A 21,793-nucleotide genomic window follows, 5' to 3' on the forward strand; every position below is an offset into this window, starting at 1 on the left:
GATGGCGAATATAGTTGCCCTCAGATTCCCACTCAGTACAACAACATGCCACCATCACATCTTACGGCCCCACAAATCTGGATACTGCAAATTCAAGCAGTCGGCAAAATAGAGAACCACAATAAGGCCTCTTTCAAACTCTGTCAGGTGCTGATAGCAACTATGTGGCACCTCTGTGTTTTTTACAGTGATTACACCTCTGCGTCCTTTATAGTGATTACACAACATAAGACACCATGTCCCTTATATGTCCTTTTCAGCCTTGTAACAACACTAAACATGAGCAACACTAATGTAGTCTGGTGGCAACTCTACCTGTCACAGGAAATTGTAACTCCAATAATTTACACACTCACTAATGGTGTGTATGTGTATAAAATTACATTGTCATCCAACCACATTTTCTGTAGTGCTTCATTTTTTTGTCAGGCGGTATATATTTCCAATTTTTTAAACACTGAGGAAAGTTCCATAAAAATATTTTGTCACTATTTTTTGTGCATATTTTCTATTATCTTAAATGCACTTTTTTATCTTTATTAGATTGACTCGTGTATTTCTATCCTTAATTTTCTAATACAAACTCCTCTACACTGAGAATAGCACATATGTTCTCCACAAGTCAACAAATTTCTTTGATTAAAAAATAGGCGATGGTGGGAAGGGAAAGTAAATCGAAATTCACAATTGACTGAATTTTATGACACACAAAATGTTCATTTATCCATAACATTTGTAGACGAGTTACAAGGCTGAGGAGTTAATCACTTGAGGAAATAACAGCAACCAACAAGCACAAAATGATTTTTTGTGATAGGGGACTGTTAAAAATTGCAAGGTTTTTAATAATGATTCCCTTGGATGTGCAGCACACACTTCTGACAACTTTTTTTTTGATACATTTCACTTCTGCTATGTCATTATCTTTATAACTTATTTTTAGTTTCCTGACATTTTGACTGATGTGTCTTGAACTGTGCCATAGATGACTTTGAGAAGTTCCGAGATAATCTGAATAGTCTGAACCATTTTTCTAAGCTACAAGTGTATTAATGACACAGTTAGGGATTTTTTTCTGCTTCACAATTTTCAGTTAATGCAGATGTATCACCTACAAACAGAATAAATGGAGTGTTGCCATCAATGGGCAAATTATGCACATAGGACAGGACTGAGACTGCAGCCACCAGGGATACCTCATGTCACTATTCTTCATTTTGAAGAGTAATTTGCTATATTTGAGGAGATGATTACTCTCTGCCTTCTGTTACATGGGTATGCTGTAATCCACTGCCTCACACTTTCCCTAATCCAACATTAATCTAGTTTGTGGATCAGTGACACATTTTACATAGTTGAAGGCTTTTCAGAGGTAACAGCAGTTATTTCTTGCTGGAAGCCAAACTGGTTTTTCAAACCAGCCTTTTCTTTACAATAGAATTTCATATTTAGATAGTGGTTACTTTGTCAAACTTACTTGATACGGCAGAAATAAGAGAGATACAGTGATAATTTACACGTATTCTTAAACACTTCCTTAATGAGTGGCTTCATTTCTGTATGCTTTAATACACGTAAGAGACAATCTCATTCAAAAAACGTATTTACTAATGCAGCTAGCAAATGATTTACCATTTAGGGTATCCCTTTCCAGCCTGCAAATAACCTTTGTAATAACATCAAGCAAAAAAAGATTTAATTTTTTCTGGTAATCGGCTACGCAGACATCATCTGGTTTCAGAATATTTATGAAACATTCAGCAAAGCACTTCCGACATTTGTGCAGGGTTCACAATGATATAATTTTCAAGTTTAAATTTAGAAATTTCGGAGTTTCAGACTATAATTACCAATTCAGGTTTAACAATGGACCACACTGCTTTTCATTTATTTATATGCCTTAAATTTAACCTACTGTTTGATATCTGATTTGCTGCTTTCACAACATTCTTAAATGCAATTTTATAATAGTTAAAATATTCAGTGAAGGCAATATCTTTGTTATACTTTATTTCTTTACACAGCTGCTTTTGTCTAGCACTATAGATTTTTATGCATTTAGTGATCCATTCTAATTTACTTGTCACTTTGCTACAGCAGGTTTTTGGTGAAAAGTTTTCAACGAACACCTCTAGAAAATTGCTTAGGAATGTGCCAAAAGTTGCACTAATTGAAATATTATTGTCACAGTGCAATTCCATCTTCTTTAACCTGTCATGAAACTTATTTAAATTTATTTTCTTGGAGTCTCAGCGACCACCATGTGTGTGAAGTATGTGCGAATTTGCATGAAAGCTGCTGACACTTTATCTATTACATAAAAATACATTAATATTATTCACACACTTTTTTCATTAAAAAATAAAAATTGTTTGTAATTATCACAGTCAAGGTTTTACAAGTGCTTGGAAGACATGCCAGCAATTTTCCCTATCAAATGTGGCTACAATATGAAGTGCCTGCCTACTGAACTTTACGCTAGAAATGGACATAATTTAAATTTGTCCATTAAGATTACTGGGATTCTGCAACACAGTCTAAAAATGGATCACATTCATTGGTAGCTAACCTTTCTCTTTATTCTTGGTTATGTCCCTCTCGACAGTGATACATACATGCATTTTCTTCATTGTCAATGCAATTGTTGACACTACACGACTACACAGCAAGTATACAAGAGTTGAATTTAGCCGTTTCTTTAAATTAATGTGGTTCAGGGTCTTGTGTCACCATTTCAGTTTTACCCCACTTCAGCAGCTTACACGCTGTGTATCTTCAACTTAACTATTGAGTATGGACCACTGTAATCAACACATGTGGACTGTAGGGTAGTGGTTGTATTTTACAACAATGAAGAGAATGGCAAAAAGTAAAATCCAGCACTAACACACAATCTAACAGCACTATCTTCTCAACTCTGTGATAATTATGCACTGATTCCATAACAACTGCAGAGAGATTTGGAACCAAACCCGCAACACTGGTACACACAGTCTGGTAATTAGGAATCATAGCCCATAACATCGCCACCTCTTTTGGCCACATACTAGCAATGAAAATTTCTTCCACGACTAGGATTCATATGGGTTATCTAATTCTGGGTGCCACAAATTGGGAATATTTTACAAGAAGTTGAGTGTAGTGGATCATTGGTCCAATGGATGGAATTTTGAAGGCATTACCAATTTGAGATAACAATGTATCACTATTAATTCACAACAGATATTACTGAAAATTCCCAAAATGTTGTCACTGGTGATTGTTACACTTACCTTTCAGCAGCAAATGAAAATTCTAATAGCTTTTCAAATAGAAGTTTCATCACACGTGCCTGGATGCAATCAACTGTCAGCAACAGTTGTAGCAGACTAGCTTGAACACTTCCTCTTGTGGTTTCACATTCCTCCGTAGTCTTAAAATAAAACAAAAAAGAGAAAGAAACATTTCACTAGTAGAATTTTCAGTCTTTATAACAAACAGCAGCACCTAGTTACCAGACACAAAAACTGCAACATCTGAGAAATGGTAGACTGACACAAATTTAAAAGCATAGCTTCAATGACACAAATTTAAAACTATAGCTTCATGAAACTTCCTGTTACCTGCATAAGCAGTAATTTGAGTGCAGTTTTTAAACATCAATAATATGGAATAATGTTCATATAATTAACACACTCTAAAATAGTAAGTATTTTAAAATTTGTGATTCATAAAACTCAATAAAATTAAATTTTAGTGCCATGTTAAAACCACAGAATTCCCTGAGATTTTATAAAATTTCTGAAACTCTCTAAGAGTTCCCCGATTTTCAAGGTACAATGTAATTTATGAGAATTCCATGTTTTCCAGAAGAATCATCGCCTGGTGATGATGGAACTTCATATTCTACATAAAGTTCCAAAAGCTTGTCACAAACTGTTTAAATCTCTGTGACATTCAATCAGCTCCAGCTGTTCTTGTTTGGGCATCTGGTGAATAGGCATTATTCTTTTGTCATCAATATAGTTAGCATTTTTTCATTTTACTTTATTTTGTGTAACAACTGTAACAAATAAGTGACATAATGTAAGAGAAAGTTCCATACCAAAGGCAGTATTTCTCTAGAATTATGAAATACAGAATGGATGTATTCTTCACATTTCAGGATAAATCACACATGCTTTGACATCAGTAATGAGAAAACTACAATAATAAAAATAGTACTGTATTTTCATTTGCTCAGTTAATTATTTACGCCCAGCATATGTATGATTATGCCGGCCGGAGTGGCCGTGCGGTTCTAGACGCTACAGTTTGGAGCCGAGCGACCGCTATGGTCGCAGGTTCGAATCCTGCCTTGAGCATGGATGTGTGTGATGTCCTTAGGTTAGTTAAGTTTAATTAGTTCTAAGTTCTAGGCGACTGATGACCTCAGAAGTTAAGTTGCATAGTGCTCAGAGCCATTTGAACCATATGTATGATTATAAAATTACAAATGCCAACGTTTTGGAATGTAGTATCATTGCAACAGCATAATGCACATCAGTTGTTTTGAGACTGTCTTTTTTATTAATTTTTCTTCAATTTTGTGGTACCTTACATAACGAATCTACTCAGTCACAGAACAAATCACTATATAATTCATAAAATTATTACAGTTAAATTTAGAAACTGAAACTAAGAAAACACAAGATTTGCAGCAGCATATACAAACAAATAACACAGCAACAGGTGCCAAACTACTGTGAAGATCTTTTGCGCACAATAGAAGAGTGCCACAAGGAAGCATTTCAACTTAAATTTGAAAATCTTTGAATTATATTTTTAAGAAGTGGAGATAACACGATGAAAATGAAATCTGCAGAATAGTGCTCATTGTTTTGTACAATAGTTGAGAAAATGTTACACGACTGCAAATTGATTTTCTGGCAAGCGTTCACTCAGAGAATGTAGCAGCTGATGTTGAATGAGTCTCTATCATTAACCACAAATACCATCACTGAGTACACATAAAGGGACAGAAGAGCTAGTATTCTAGGTTACTTGGATAATGACCTGCACAAAGATAGTGAATTGACATCACAGACTGTTCTGGCCATCAGTTTTCGGGCTAAGAATATTTTTTGTGAATGTATGTAGTTGCTCCAACCACATAAGATAACAGAATGAAAAGAGACAAGCGTTAGAGTTACAGCAGAGACACCAACATTCAGTGTCTACGCAAAATCATAAAGCAATATGTCCAAGAGAGTTTTTCGCCTATCTCATATCCTATGAATTTAAAATGTTTTACTACACAGATTATTTGAAAGTACTGTCATTTATGTAAGTATTAAGCGAGGAACTTAGATTGTTTTCAGTACACATATATTTAGTAGCGCTGTATCTACTCAGTAAATTAAACATTGTAAGTTCTACCTATTTTTTTCAAAATGCATAAAGTCAAAATCACGCATACACAATCTTATGCCTACTTTTTTGGGTACACAAGGGCAACACATTACTATATTAATAGTATAAATGTACATTTGTGTTCCACATGACTTTAGCGACTCTTGTGGTGTATAGTTAACAGAATATTACTGCTATTGCCTAGATACATTTAATTAAAATATTGAAAACAACTGTGAGAAAGAAGTGTTTGAACTACCGTAGGAAAAGTTAGTTCTTGGGTTCTATGCAGCTATTGTGAGATGGTTGCATCAGGGGAATGTAGTTACATGGGAATTGGGGAAATAAATACGTCTATTCCATGGTATTGCAGAGTACGTTTTAGGGATAGGAAAATAGCTGAACACAAAGGGAAGATTAGAGCCCTTATGGCTAAACTGGTTAGTGCTATGTAGATACTGATGAGAGTAAAGGGAGAGTAGGGTGAAGGCAGGTGTAAAGTGGGAACAGGGGTCCACAGAAAGAGAACAGTATCTGACAGTTTCATCATTGGAATGAACAACAAATTTGCCCTGCTACATCAGTTAACTAAGAAAGAGGCTCAAGGAAATGTAAGTGTAGTCAGTACTGAACAGACTTTCACCAGGAAACCAACTGTTTTGAAAAAAGTAGAAAGTAGGAGGAAAGTTCTGTTGTTAGGTAGTAGCCATGGAAGAGGTGTGGGCCAGATACTGCGCAAAAAATTTGGTAACAGGTAGCAGGTCAAGCCCAGTGCATGTATTAGCCAAGTGATAGAGGATGAAGGATCATTGTGCAAGGGTTTTACTAATCAAGATCATGTTCTGATCGTGAATGGAATGGGAAACAGTACTTATAGGTATCAGGACTACAATATTTGAGTGTGACCTGGTAAAAGAAGCATCAGCAACAAACTATGCAAATGTTGGCTTGGTTCCTGTTTTCATGTGGTATGATTGATCCCAAATGAACAGCTCTGTCAGGAGGGTCAATATGGAGGTAGATCAGCTACTTCAAGTGGCTTCTTTGTCAGGCATAGGTTTGGTTCCTGTTGATGGTATTGGTATGTGGGACTTCGCAAGACATGACCTGCACCTCAATAGGAAAGGGAAGGGTAAATTGGCTGGGATTATAGCAAAATCTTTAAGGGGAGGCACTGAAACTCATGGGAGTACCTCTTTTTTTGGTTAATATCAGTGTCCAATGATTCAATATTGAATGAATTTAAGCTTAATGAGAAGCTCAGACAGACAGGTACTAGAGATGTTAAAATATCACAAGATTTTTAAAAAATTACAGTGAAAAATGATATTAGTACATCACAAGATTCTAATAAAAGCACAGTGAAAAATAATGTTAGTGTATTGCATCAGAATATCAGGGGATTAAAAAACAAAGTATATGAGCTTCTTTTTTGTTTAGAAGATTTAGAAACTGAGTGTGGAACAGATGTACTATGCCTTCGGAACATCATATAGTCACAGATTTGGAAAAGATAAATGTAGGTGGGTATAAGATTTCAGCACATGTAAGTACCGGCAGTATGGAGAGAGGAGGAGTTGCCATATATGTTAAAATTTATCATAGAGTGAAAAATTAACAAACCAAACGATTTTGTGTGGAGCAACATACAGAAGCATGCACATGTGAGCTTAAACCAAATCATAGTACTTCTATAATAGTAGCTGTTTATAGGTCCCCATTGGTAAATTTTGAGCTATCTTTGAAAAACTTGGATTGTTTGTTGTTCTATCCACCACACAAGGGAAAGCAATTATTGTTTGTGGTGATTTCAACGAACATTTTCTGAAAAAGTCCGATACAAAGCTTGGCCTTGAAGTGTTCCCTGGCTCTTTCAATCTGAAGTCAGTCAATTATTTTCATACTCGGGTGGTACAGGAAAGCAGCACACTGATAGATGATGTATATTATAGATCAATATAAATTTAAGCATAAAAAAACTTTTCCTGTTAAGGATGGTCTGTCTGTTCATGATGCGCAGCTAGTTACAGTATATGACATAGCACCATAGACAATGCAAAACAGTCCTCCAAAATAGTGCACTCAATTAATGACTGAACAAGTGTAGATCTTTAAAATTTAACCTATTTCATGATACCTTTGTGAGTTTATTTGAAAACAGTTTCCCTATGAAAACAGTGAAATATAATTACAAGAAACCATCTAAAAAGCCATGGCGTACTAAAGGGATAAAAATGTCTTGTAAACAGAAAAGGGAAATGTATCTTATAGCTAGAAAAAATAATGATCTGGAAACAGTGAAACATCTTAAAAACTACTGCACTGTATTAAGAATAGTTATTAAAAATTCCAGAAGTATGTGCATTATGTTTGAGATTAACACCTCTGACAATAAAATTAAAACAATTTGGAATATTGTTAAAAGGGTATTTCCCTGCAACCAAGAGCACAGGAAGATTATATTTTTATCAAACTCAATGAAAAGTGTGTAAACAAAAAGTCAGAGACAGAAAACATTTTAATAATCATTTTGTAAGTGTTGTAGAAAATAGGATCCAGCTGTTCATTAGAAAATGCAAGGCAGTACATAGAAGAGGCAATACCTATGGAACTTCATAAAATTGAAATTCAAGCCACCTCTCCTACTGAAATTAGGAAAATGACAAATTCACACAAAAGTAATAACTTGCATGGAATTGATGGCAATTACAACAGAGTGCTAAAAGTTTGTTCCTAACAGATAAGTATGATTCTCAGCCATACATGTAGCAGCTCACTGAAACAGAGCATTTTTCCAAATGGACTGAAATATGCTATTGTTAAACCATTGCACAGAAAAGGGGATATGTCTGATGCTAACAACTACTGCCCAATCTCACTTCTGACATGTTTATTCAACATTCTTGAAAAAGTAATGTATTCAAGTGTAGCATCACATGTTTGTAAAAATAAAGTACTAACAAAATGTCAATTTGAATTTCAGAAATGTTTTTCAACATAAAATGCTATATATGCTTTCACTGACTAAATGTTAAATGCCCTGAATAACTGAACATCACCCATTGGGATATTTTGTAATCTGTCAAAGGCTTTTGACTGTGTGAATCATGAAATTGTTCTAGACACGTTTAAGTATTGTGGTCCGAGTGGAACAGTGCACAAATGGTTCAATTAATATTTAACTGGGAAAATGTAGAAGGTTGAATTTAACAGAACAGATAGTCTGCAAAAATCAACAGAGTCCTCTAACTGGGTAGGTACCAAGAATGGTGTCCCACAGGGTCCAGTATTGGGTCCCTTATTGCTCTTAATATATATTAATGACTTGCCACTCTATATTCATTAAGATGCAAAACCAGTTCTTTTTGATGATGTTAAAAGTATAGTAATCATATCCAATAAACAAGAATCAGGTGAGGAAATTGCAAATAATGTCTTTCGGAAAATTATTATGGGGTTCTCTGAAAATGGACTCTCATTAAACTGTGAAAAAACACAGTACATACAATTCTGTATAGTAAATGCCAAAACACCATTGATAAATATAGACTTTGAATAGAAGCCTGTCATTAAGGCAGAATATTCAAAATGTCGGAGTGTGTGCACTAATGAAAAATTGAATTAGAAGAAACACACTGATGATCTGCTGAAACAGTTACGTTTAGCTACTTATGCTGTTAGGGTTATTGCAAACTTGTTTCTTAGGTCTTCCAATGTAATCTGTAGCTCATCCATATCTTTATTTTTTTCTCTAATCCAATTAATGTTGCACTTACTATTTCACAATTGTTCTATTATTTTCCTGATGATCCTGTTCTCTGGTGTTCTGATTAGATGTCCACAAAATGAAATGTGTTTCTTCCTGATTGTACTCATTATCAGTTCTATTTCCTTGTAAACTGTTTCATTTGTAGCAACTCTCCGGTGTCCATCTTTCTGGTACAATTTGTTGATGCACATTCTGATGATTCTTCTCTCTGTTTTGAGTATTTTGTCTATTTGTGCAATGTTAGTTGTTTTGAAGATGGTTTCACTTGTGTACGTTATTTCTGGTTGAGTGACTGTTTTAATTTTGTTGCTATTGACAGGCTCTTTTTGTTGTAGGTGTTCTTGGTGATATGTTGTGCTCTAGTCAATTTGTTTATTCTGTTATGCCATGTTGGCTTGTCATTGAGTGAGGTTATATGTTATGATTTCTCCCAGATGAATATTATATAAAGAAAACTAATGTTAAACTGACACGTTCCACATCGTTACGAAATGTTGTACTCATGATCTATGGAACAGGTATTAATGTACTATGTCTATCTGGAAACTGACAAAGTAGAACACTTACATATGGTGCAGTAATCATCACAATGTTACTTGACTTATCATCACATTCACATAAAGCTTCACTCTACATACAGTGATTTATAATAGTTGTTTAATTTTCCTCCTTGCTTAATTCCTACTACAGATAGACAGTGTGGTGGCAGTGGTGGTGGTGGCATGTTTACAGCAATGAACATCAACATTGTAGCAGCCTTGCTAAAAATACACGAAGATAAATATTGATGTATTTTCTGTATGTGGTGCTCTACAGCTTCTAAGGAAGATGTGGCTGAGAGAAAGCTGCAGTATGGGTTTACTTTATTCAATGATACAGCAATGTCAGTAGGTTTACACTGGTTAGGGTGCTATAACAGTGGTTCCCATTCACAAAAGGCCACTGGCTGGAGCCAAGTGAAGTAAAACACTCGTTACTGGCCATAAGATAAAGGGAGTGATGCTTAGCTTTCAGCTGAATGCTGCTGCTACCAAATTCCGCGTTTGTTAATGTAAAGTCCAAATACATCCCTACCCCTTGAGAGAAATCTGAATGTGGTTGCCCAGAGGTACCCTGGATGTGCAGAGCCACTTGTCAGGTTGACTGAAGTCTGTAAAGTGCTGGTGGATTGGTGGGTCAACGGGCTGTTATCTTCTTAGGGTTCTCAAACAATGCATAAATGAACAGGCAATATCGTGTGCCTATTATGCGTACTTCAATGCCCATCTCAAGTATGGACTCATATTCTGGAGAAATTCCCCAGCAGCTCAAGGGACTTTCAGAATACAAAAAAGAGTCATTAGGATTCTGACAGGGAGTACTGCTCGACAGTCCTGCAAACCAATATTTAAAGCACTGAATATACTACCTCTACCGTGTATGTTTATTGTTGACACACTAATGTATATAAAAAAGTATATCATTGGAAATGATGATAATACTTTAAAAAACAAAGATATACATGATTATAATACTCTAATAAAATATAACTTGCATGTACCCCCCAGCCAATACCAGTTTGTATCAGAAAGGTACATGCTATCTGGGTATTAAACTCTATAATAGACTATCAAATAGTATAAAATGCTTACAAAATATTACTTTACTTTACTTTACTATATCTTCGTCATTTACCAGCCGTGGCTGGACAGACTGCGTCACAAATACAATGCTTATCAACTAACATTTACACAACACCATATACAAAATTTATATTACAAATAAAAGAAAATATTTATGCAGTGCACAAAAACACATAGGACATAGCAGGAATGAAATATAACTAAACAGGAAAGTAAAACTTCATAGCAGCAAATGAAAATACCATAAAGCAAAATGTCACACACACAAAGTTTCATTTTGGCAAAATATGTACTTTAGGTAAAACACAAAATTAAATGTGTAGTTAAAATAAGAAGAAGATTACATTTAGGCAAAATTATATATAAAACATAACAATATTTATTATTTTGTCCATTCAGTAGAACCGCTGTTGAAAAACTCTTCCAATGAATATAGTGGATGCTGTTTCAAGTCCTGAGCAATTTTTTCCGAAATAATTCAGGTGGCAGGGATTTCACTTCTGGAGGCAGTTGATTGTACATTTCTAGGGCGACTGTTGGAAAGCTGTCTTGTGTACTTGATAGGCGACACCAGTGCTTTTCAAAGATCTGTCAGAGGATATCTACAGTACCACTGTTTCTACTCAGGGAAATACGGAAGCGTCCGATCCAACCCGTCGGCTTTGACCCATGACGTCACAAATATGGCGGAAACGACCATAAACGACAATTCCAATATGGCGGATATAAAAACGTTGCATACGTATCACAAAGACGAAAACACATAGAAAAACAACACACAGAAAGGTTTCACAAGAACAATATGCTAACATTGATAGCAAACAAAGATAATAATAAACAAGTGGTACTCAAGGCCAGGCAGGGGGGGGGGCTGCGCCCCCCCCCCCCCCCCCCCCCCCCGCAAAAAAAAAACTCCCAACCTAACCTCGTATTCAGGGCTACGCTACAGATCAATGATGTGTAGGTCAATCAAAAGATAAAAAAAAAGAAACAAAAAAAAGAAAAAAACAATATTGATTCATTAGACATAACAAGTAGCGACAAAACATATAGACCATAAAGATTGAACAATCTAATGGCAAACTGATAAAAGCCTCATAGACGACGTTAAAACAAAAAGTACAGTAAAAAGGTAAACTATATATTACAGGCCCTAAAACTCCTACTAAGGTAACGTCAACGAGGCAACATCTACAAACACGCCACACTCACAAACCAAACTCCGCGCCGTAATGACGTCACACACCACAACACCCTTACGTCACGTGTCAAAGCCGACGTGTGAGATCGGATGTTTCTGTTGACCCCTACTCAGTATAGGAATACTTGGACCAGAATAACTGTTAAGAACTAAAGCTACTGTATTTTTAACATTATATCATTGTAAGAACTACAACTATTGAAATTGGTAGCATGTTGAAAGATGATTATTTAAATATGTATCATTTTGCACTTAGTAATAAGTCCAATATCATCCTGTACATTGTACTACATATGATCAAAGGACTCAATAAATAAATAAATAAAAATCACTGTTCTATTTCTGCTTCAGATCTTTGTATGGAAACACCAATGGTTACTGCATTATTTAAAAATACTTTCATACTAAAGAACAGTAATAAACATATTTACTGTAAAACTCATTTTGTAATAAACCCTCTTTTCTCATTAACTTAGGGAAGGAAATGGGAAAATGTACATAATGACTAATAAAAGAATAGGTTGTCTGTTGTAGGATCTATTGTGCTTTATTAAAATCATGCTATTAGGCCTAGGTAATTTTAACCGTGAGCCATTATGAAGCACATTTGCTACGCCACGTGTTACTACATATCAATATGTAATAATAACTTGGCAAATGTGCTCGATATTACCTGATAGCACAAGTAAATATAATGGGCAATGTATTCTTTTATTAAACACTTAGAAGCTGTGGATTCCCACAGAAGCTCAATATACATAATGATTGATGATTTCAACCAACATATTATCTGAAGTCCAAAAGCCAATGTAAAAAAAGATTATGCAGAGTATGCAAAGGCTTTTCTGTGCGGGGTGGAGGAGTATTGTCTCTTGGAAGAATGTATTGATTACTACAGGCTTCAAGAAGTGTAACTAACTAAGCATAGCTACTTGCTGATTTTTTCTGGCTGAGAACTAGAAAGCCAGCAGGTTAAAAAGTTGTGAACAGAGCAAACAATGTTTACAAGATATTTAAGGAAGAGACTCTTCCTTTCAGTTTTCGTTTATTACGACATTAACAGTGAGCATAAAATGACAAGGCTTTTTATTAAAGTTGGAATCTTCATGTAAATGCAGAACTGAAAGCAAAATTACCAAATAATAACTAATTATCAAACATTAAGAAACAAAACACATGGTGCACTGTGCAAGTGAAAGACACTTCAATTACCAAAGTTTAAAAACTGCATTCTTATCTTTCAGACGAATGATGCTCTGTCGTCCTCTGCCTAATTTCACAGAGGAACTGCTAAAATTAAATCAGTTCTAACCTCAGTATCTGTTAGACCTTTCTTCAAGTCTGCCTCATTGTTAATGAAGGTTTCCAAATTTTCCACGAATTCATCAATGTTGCTTGGGAATGAATGATGTTGTTGAAGCTTGTTCTTCAGTTTGTACGCAAAGATAGCTTGATCACATGCTGAAACAGACAATTACTGACTGTCACAAAAAAAAGTATCAGCTTGGAGGCTATACAAGAACAATTCTGTACATTAAATGTCATTCTTGAACCAGGGCTATTACAGACATCGCATACTTTGAGCGTGATAAAATATACAACAAAATGATGTTAGGCGACGGGGCATTCAGTCTAAACAGTTATCAGGGCATTAAGTTTACCATTTTTTTCAGAAAGTTTTGTTAAATAACAGGTATGGGGCGGGTTAGCTTATCAGTAAGTGTTAACATGGTATCAAGGTCATTTCGTTGCAGCTGTTAACAACTGTTTAAAACAATAAATATTGCTTCTGTGATCGTCCACGATGTTAGGCATATTGTGTCCACATTACGTACCTAAGCCGTTTGGTTTGTTTTCCACGCCAAATACGAAACCACACGATGACACTGTATCATCAAAATATGACTTAATTTGTTTTGACTTCTCCACAACAACTGAGGCTTGCTTGGGTAGAGGAGAACTCGAAGAATCTGACGACACGGTCCTTCGTTTTCTGGATTTGTACATTGTGATCACACAACAATCACACCATCAAATTCGATACCCGTCAACCAAACTTTACCGCCAAAAAGTCAAAACAATAACAAACGAAACAGGCGCCACCAGAGATACACTATCTCAACTTTCCAAAGTATAGTAACAGACTGTGTGTGGTATAGCTCTGGCGCGAAAGGTAATACCATGGGTAATACAATGTGTAGCTGTGACCTCTGGTAATATTAAATACCATTTGCGCATTGTAAGCTAGGAAAATAGCTATGTAATAAATTAGTTGAACAACAATGATACAGTGACACTACGCTAACAATTTCCTCAGTTTGTTCGAACTACTTCATGTTTAGTGTCATGTAACTGTATTTGCACAGTATTTCAACGAGTTAATCTTTCTGTGGTCTTGACTTGTTGCATTTCGCCCTTTCTTTCAACGCATTGTCCCTCACTAATTTTGCAGATGACGTATTGGTTCGTATCATATGGCACAAGGGAATTGCATGAAAATAAATTTAAAATGGTGGTGGAGAAATGGCTGAAAGAGAAAGCATTCTATAGTACAAGTGAATTCATACATAACAACAAAATTTGATGCTCTTTTATACAATGAAAAATACGATACTCTTTTATATAACAAAAAAACGTGATTGTGAACTAACAAAATTGTGATTGTGAACTAACAAAATTGAAACTTATGACATACAAAAAAATTTGTCTGTGCAACCGGTGTAACTAATTGTGGATGACTACAAGATATGCAATATTTATGTAATAGTATCTATACATGTTAACCTTTTTTATAATCATTTGTATAACCATCTGTAGAATTATGTATCTACCTTTCGCATTATTTGTGTAACCAACTGTATAATTATGTAACAAATGACAATGCCTTATACAACAAAACAGTTGTCTACAGGAAAATATATCCAATTCAATTCAACTTAAATCATTGGCAAGGAAATTAGACGTATATCCTGCGATATCTTTGCCGAGTGGTGAGCGAAAAAGGCTTGTAGAGCCAAACAAAGTTTTTTGAGGAATTAGATGAGTGAAGCCGTCAGTTCTACAAAGGAATGATCGGCGTACCTGATGTGAATGCCTCCAACGTATCACAATATTACCAAAGTGGCCCAAATGTTTACATAGTACCAAGGGCACCGACTTATAAAAAATATATGTTGGGGCCCATACTCAGGTCTTGCCCCAGGAAATTTTCTAAATTTTAGATGAAAAATAGCGAGTTTTAAAGTTTTTTTAAGGATTTTAGAGTCGTATGATCAACATTAGAACCCTGAAAACTGGAATCTCGATAACCCAGCACTCCAGGATACTCGACAAGCTTGACACATTTTTTGGCTTCGAAAAAAGAAACAAAACATAAACAAGCACAGCATTTTCGTAAAAAGCTAATTTAATTTACCGTAATAATCGTGCTTATAGACAATTACAGAGCAGTAAATATATAGCTCTGAAATGACTGAAATTATATTTAAATTAATCCCTAACTATCATTAAAAGAACTGCCATTAAAAGAAAGTAATAGCACTTTGATTAATAAGTGAAATAGCAAATTTAAGCTTACTTTCAATAAGGCCCAGGGTTCATTAAATAAAAACAGTATCTTAACGCTTTAATACAGTTAATAAAGTTAATACAGTATGCCTGATACTTTCAGTCAAAAAATATGTAAATAGAGGGTTTTAGTTGGGTCTTACACCCTAAAAATATTTAGGTATTTGAAAATAATTACTGCAATCCTATACTAATATACACTCCTGGAAATTGAAATAAGAACACCGTGAATTCATTGTCCCAGGAAGGGGAAACTTTATTGACACATTCCTGGGGTCAGATACATCACATGATCACACTGACAGAACCACAGGCACATAGACACAGGCAACAGAGCATGCACAATGTCGGCACTAGTACAGTGTATATCCACCTTTCGCAGCAATGCAGGCTGCTAGTCTCCCATGGAGACGATCGTAGAGATGCTGGATGTAGTCCTGTGGAACGGCTTGCCATGCCATTTCCACCTGGCACCTCAGTTGGACCAGCGTTCATGCTGGACGTGCAGACCACATGAGACGATGCTTCATCCAGTCCCAAACATGCTCAATGGGGGACAGATCCGGAGATCTTGCTGGCCAGGGTAGTTGACTTACACCTTCTAGAGCACGTTGGGTGGCACCGGATACATGCGGACGTGCATTGTCCTGTTGGAACAGCAAGTTCCCTTGCCGGTGTAGGAATGGTAGAACGATGGGTTCGATGACGGTTTGGATGTACCGTGCACTATTCAGTGTCCCCTCGACGATCACCAGTGGTGTACGGCCAGTGTAGGAGATCGCTCCCCACACCATGATGCCGGGTGTTGGCCCTGTGTGCCTCGGTCGTATGCAGTTCTGATTGTGGCGCTCACCTGCACGGCGCCAAACACGCATACGACCATCATTGGCACCAAGGCAGAAGCGACTCTCATCGCTGAAGACGACACGTCTCCATTCGTCCCTCCATTCACGCCTGTCGCGACACCACTGGAGGCGGGCTGCACGATGTTGGGGCGTGAGCGGAAGATGGCCTAACAGTGTGCGGGACCGTAGCCCAGCTTCATGGAGACGGTTGCGAATGGTCCTCGCCGATACCCCAGGAGCAACAGTGTCCCTAATTTGCTGGGAAGTGGCGGTGCGGTCCCCTACGGCACTGCGTAGGATCCTACGGTCTTGGCGTGCATCCGTGCGTTGCTGCGGTCCGGTCCCAGGTCGACGGGCACGTGCACCTTCCGCCGACCACTGGCGACAACATCGATGTACTGTGGAGACCTCACGCCCCACGTGTTGAGCAATTCGGCGGTACGTCCACCCGGCCTCCCGCATGCCCACTATACGCCCTCGCTCAAAGTCCGTCAACTGCACATACGGTTCACGTCCACGCTGTCGCGGCATGCTACCAGTGTTAAAGACTGCGATGGAGCTCCGTATGCCACGGCAAACTGGCTGACACTGACGGCGGCGGTGCACAAATGCTGCGCAGCTAGCGCCATTCGACGGCCAACACCGCGGTTCCTGGTGTGTCCGCTGTGCCGTGCGTGTGATCATTGCTTGTACAGCCCTCTCGCAGTGTCCGGAGCAAGTATGGTGGGTCTGACACACCGGTGTCAATGTGTTCTTTTTTCCATTTCCAGGAGTGTAGTAATACAGTACTAAACTAGTACTAATTGTTCTAAATTGAAAATTTAACATTATGTATGTATTTAATTCTTTATTTTACAAAGATTTTTAATATTGCTCTAAATGCCATTTTTAGGGCTAGAGTGTCTTTAGAAAGGTGCAAAGTCGACCATCTGACTAAATTACTGAATACGATCTCGTTGATGACTGGTCAGATATCCAGTTCATCCAAAACATCTCAGTGGGCGTGAACAACAGCCAAGTTGTTCAATCGCTTCTGTCCTGTTGTTGATCGAAAATCGAAGATATGACTTCAGATGTCTAAGGGCGCTAAATGACTGTTCTGCTGTTGCTGTCCTGATTGGAACTCCTTCAAGAAGCTTAATGCACTTCACTACTTCACATAACATTTCTCAAACTGCAGACTCTTGTGTAATGTACTTTCTTACATCATGCATGTTTTTTAAGACCACTTGTTTTTTATTAGCGATGTCGGCTAACGTATTCAAGTGTAAGCGCAGTCTCTCAATGTCTAGGTCATTTTTGAAAAACTCAGTTGATTTTTCCAAATTTGTTTCACCTCTGTTTACTAAAAACAAGCACTCCTGTCCAACTGCGATGACCTGTGTGAGTCCAGTGAAGCAAATCGCTCAATAATGCAAGATTGCACTATTTCGCAAACTTCAATGTAAATAGCTCTGTAGCATTCCTTTGGGGTTTTGAAAGTGTGTGGTGAGCTGGCTTAATTGTTTTCATACTTCTTTGGTATACTTCGATTTCGAGGGAGTGAAGGATCAACTTTTGAAGGTTTTTCTTCTAAACACAATTACCAAAAGTATTCAACACTATCACGCCTTCCATTCAATATACAAATTAAGCCTTCACATATTTTTTCCAGATCAGCAACAATTAGATGGGGGCATTGAATTTTGTCATTGACAGCCTCTACTGGGTTTATTGCATGGCAATAAAGGCGTAAAAAGAAATAAGTCTTGAATTGTAACATTGATTCGAGGTAGCCTGCACATTTGTAACCCACCTCTATTTTGTCCTCTGCAGAAAACGTTTCAAAAAACTCTAGAAGTTCTTTAATGTTTTTCAATATTCTCAATATGCTAGAAGCTTTTGTACAGGTGCTGACAGGTTGAGTACGGGAGTCCTTTATTTTCGATAAAAGAAAAGGGAATTTTTTTCCTAAATGCGTGAGCTATGGATGGCAATGGATCTTCACAAAGCCGTGCACGGACCCTGGGTTGGCGACACATCAGATTTTTCCAGTATGTGCCGCTATCCCACGGCTTGTTCATGTGCTCGACGAACAAACAGCCTTTCTGCTGACGGGGTGACACTTAGGGGAGCGTTGCTTGCCCAGGCAGAGCTCCTACAGCAGCCAGTCGGAAAGGTACAGGAGATCACGTGTGAGTGCCCACCGCGCCGAGCTGTGCGAACGAGGTGTGTGGATCGCCCTCTTTTACTGACAGGCCCCCGACGAGATCAGATGCATTGGCTGGTTGCCTCCATGCACTTTTCGAGCCGTGGCTCAATCTGTTTGCGCCTTAGGGCTGCTAAACTCACATAATGTAACCCAGCTAGGTCGTCAGTAAATGTGTTTTCAATAAATAGGAGGCAGCTTGCCGACCAGAGTTGAAAAATTAACACTTGTTCTTTTTTAGACCCCACTTCCACCTCAGCCGCATCCTGACATGTACACTTTCATAGTCGATCGAGTCGGGCAAATGGGTTGTAGACTAGCTAGGACATTGGTGCTCTCACAGCGTATCCTACTGAAAAGTTCCATCCTTCTGTTGGATTCCCTTAGAGTGTTTATTAAGTCCTTGACTAAAGCGATAATATCTCTCATAGGCATAAGATCGCAGAGAGTGTATACAACTGCCAAGACTAAACTGTGAGCTGTGCAGTGCACGTAATGTGCTTTTGGCTGTATATCCAGAACTAACACTTTTAGAAACTTACCTCTCATATTCAAGACACCATCATAGCACTGTTCTCTAAAGTTATCCATTGACAAATCAAGACGAGCAAAAACGTCTTTTAAAATACTAAATATAGTTTTTGATTCAGTGTTGGGGGTCTCATATAAGCCAATTAAGTCTTTGTTGATGAGTAAGGAATCATCGACAGTACGAATTCAAAATGACACTTGATCGTAATGGAAGAATCACTTGTTTCATCAACCATAATAGAAAAATGTTCATTCTTATCGTTTGAAACCAATACTTCCTTAACACAGAGTTTCCTAGCAGTTCAATGATCTCGTTTTGAATATTATGGGGCGTCCACTTATACCCCAAACTCCCTAATCAATCTTTAAATTCAGGTATTTCATTCTTTTGGAGTTCCAACATATGGAAAAAATTTGAGTTTACATCTTTGTGCCCTCTAATTGCTAGTCCTTGTTGCCACAGAAATTGCATAGCAGTAAAAATTGTCTCAAGGGTTAAATGGCCTTTCTTCATGTCACTATCTAACTGTTCATTCAGTTGGGAGGCCACACTTCGGTTAGTGACAGAATTTAGTTTCAGAAGACCTTCTTTACGAGTAAACTTTTTAGGTAGATGCTTCATATTCTAGCCATGTATACTGATCAACCAAGACTTTTGAAATGATCTCCCCTTACCGGATTGTCCAGGTTTCGTCTGTGAACAGTTCTCTCCGGAAGATGATGAAGCAATTGACGACACAATAATTGTTGGGGGTTGACTTGCAGTATCATCAACTTCCAACCATACCTATTTGGTAACAAATTTACCCATTGCAAACTTAATTCACAATACACTAAAAGGCTAAAGTAAACGAATGAAATCTAGTCACATAAAATAATCCATTAGACACTAAAGTCAGAACACTAAACACGTCTGCAGCATGCACTGAACGAAACTATACACACTGAATGACTTCGACAGCAGGGTGGGCTTTATATAGCCATGGCATTGTAATGTCTCGAAATATCAAGGTGATGCAAGGCGGAGGGTTCCAGGTGCTTCTGCTACAGTCCTTTTGAAGTCACCTCTGCCGCAGTGCTGGCCCACCGGCGCCAGACTTTACCTGAAGGTTGCGCACCGGGAAAAATTCTAAGTAACACTATCATGCTTCACACCACTAGTTTTCAGTTAACCTGCTTATTTCTGTAACAATTATTTGTCTTAACTCATTATTGAATGTATTTTAAAAGGTAACTATCGTCAAGCAAGGAAAATAAAAAAAATCCAGCATAATTTTGTGATTTTACAAAGCTTAATATAACTAATAATTTTCTTAAATTATTGGGGGCTCCGCCCCCCAAACGAATTTTCGATGGAGCTCGGGCCCCCTCAGGCCCCTATGGAGTCGGCGCCTGTGCAGGGTACTGGCACAAAGAATGCTTTCATCGATAGGACATCTAATTATAACAGTAAAAAGCAGAAACACAATATATATTGCAAGACTTTTTTGCAGTCATTTGGAGAAAACTGATTTGTGGTGAAATCCACATGTTCTGCATCACCACTTAAAGATTTCCTAGTAATATTTATTACTATGTAATTTATTTTCTAGAACAGTACCATTTTCATTCGTCCACACAACCCCAATATGATATTCCACATGAAATTGTATAAATACAGGGTGCCCTCTTATGAGTTTCCAGGCACACTTTCTCTGGTGTTTCAGCTGATATACACATTTCCTTTTACAGTGCGAAGCTGCAGTTAGTCTAAACAGATAGGTTACTCACATCAAGTATACCAGGTGACTCTCAGTGTTGACGGAAAGTGTAGGTTTGTTTCCTGCCACAAACAAAAGTATTTTTAAAGCTGTACTTTGCGAGCCCATGTGATAGAGTGGTCCCTAGTTAGTCTACTGCAATAGCCGTTTTATCTATTTGTATTAACACATACAGTGAAAGGTGAAGGATAACAAGTACTGCAGCAGCAGCTGAGCAGCGTTACTGCATAGGGTTAGCAGTCAGTGTGGACTAGGGAGAACTGGTTATTCTTCGTGCCTTGCTGTCCCAGTTAAGATGCATCGATAAAACGAATATTGCAGTAGACTAATTTGTGACCACTCTATCGAATGGACACATAAAATTCCGCTTTATAAATAATTTTGTTTGTAATGGAAAACATAACTATACTTTCTGCTGACACTAAGCGTCACGTGAAATATGTGATGAGCTGTATTTGTTTGGGCTGACTCCAGCTAAACCTCACAAAAATTAAATTGCAAATATCTGCCAAAATATCAGAGAAAATACGCCTGATGGCGCTTAGGAGAGATGGCTGTTTTATATATAGGTGTAAAAGGTAAGGAAAAAAGTAAATTTCTGATGGTGTGCCACTGCCAAGTAACAGGTAAATGAAACTTGTACAATCACTGAAAAAATACATAATGAGTTGAACAGAAATTAGGATTTTATTCAAAGATAATAATTTTACTGACATCATTGGGAGTTATGACGGTCCACTGAACATTGCAAAAAGTGGGACATGATTCTTAACATGGCAGGTTATCACCATGGACAGTAATGCATATGTCCCACAATGTGCTTCCATGTCGGTTTTAAGGTTGGTTAGGAGTACTTGTGGAAGGGCATTCCATTCCTCCTCCAGTGTGACTGACAACTGCTGGATGGTCGTTAGTGGATGTGGACATGCTCTGATATGTC

At 37.5% G+C, this 21,793-nt stretch overlaps 1 protein-coding gene across 1 annotated transcript in view; it reads right to left on the reverse strand.

Moving 5' to 3' along the window:
* The window catches only part of LOC126101551 (Fanconi anemia group D2 protein), a 225,542-nt gene extending 211,456 nt beyond the window's left edge, over positions 1-14,086 (reverse strand). Inside the window, exons 1-3 of the mRNA XM_049912189.1 lie at positions 13,798-14,086; positions 13,275-13,423; positions 3,273-3,412 (exon numbers count right to left, since the gene is read on the reverse strand). Coding sequence (XP_049768146.1) covers positions 3,273-3,412; positions 13,275-13,423; positions 13,798-13,969 — 461 coding nt within the window. The 5' untranslated portion in view covers positions 13,970-14,086. The remainder of the gene's footprint in view (positions 1-3,272; positions 3,413-13,274; positions 13,424-13,797) is intronic.
* Between the last annotated feature and the right edge of the window lie 7,707 nt (positions 14,087-21,793).

Source organism: Schistocerca cancellata, chromosome 9 (assembly GCF_023864275.1).
Source record: "Schistocerca cancellata isolate TAMUIC-IGC-003103 chromosome 9, iqSchCanc2.1, whole genome shotgun sequence".
Classification (NCBI taxonomy): domain Eukaryota; kingdom Metazoa; phylum Arthropoda; class Insecta; order Orthoptera; family Acrididae; genus Schistocerca; species Schistocerca cancellata.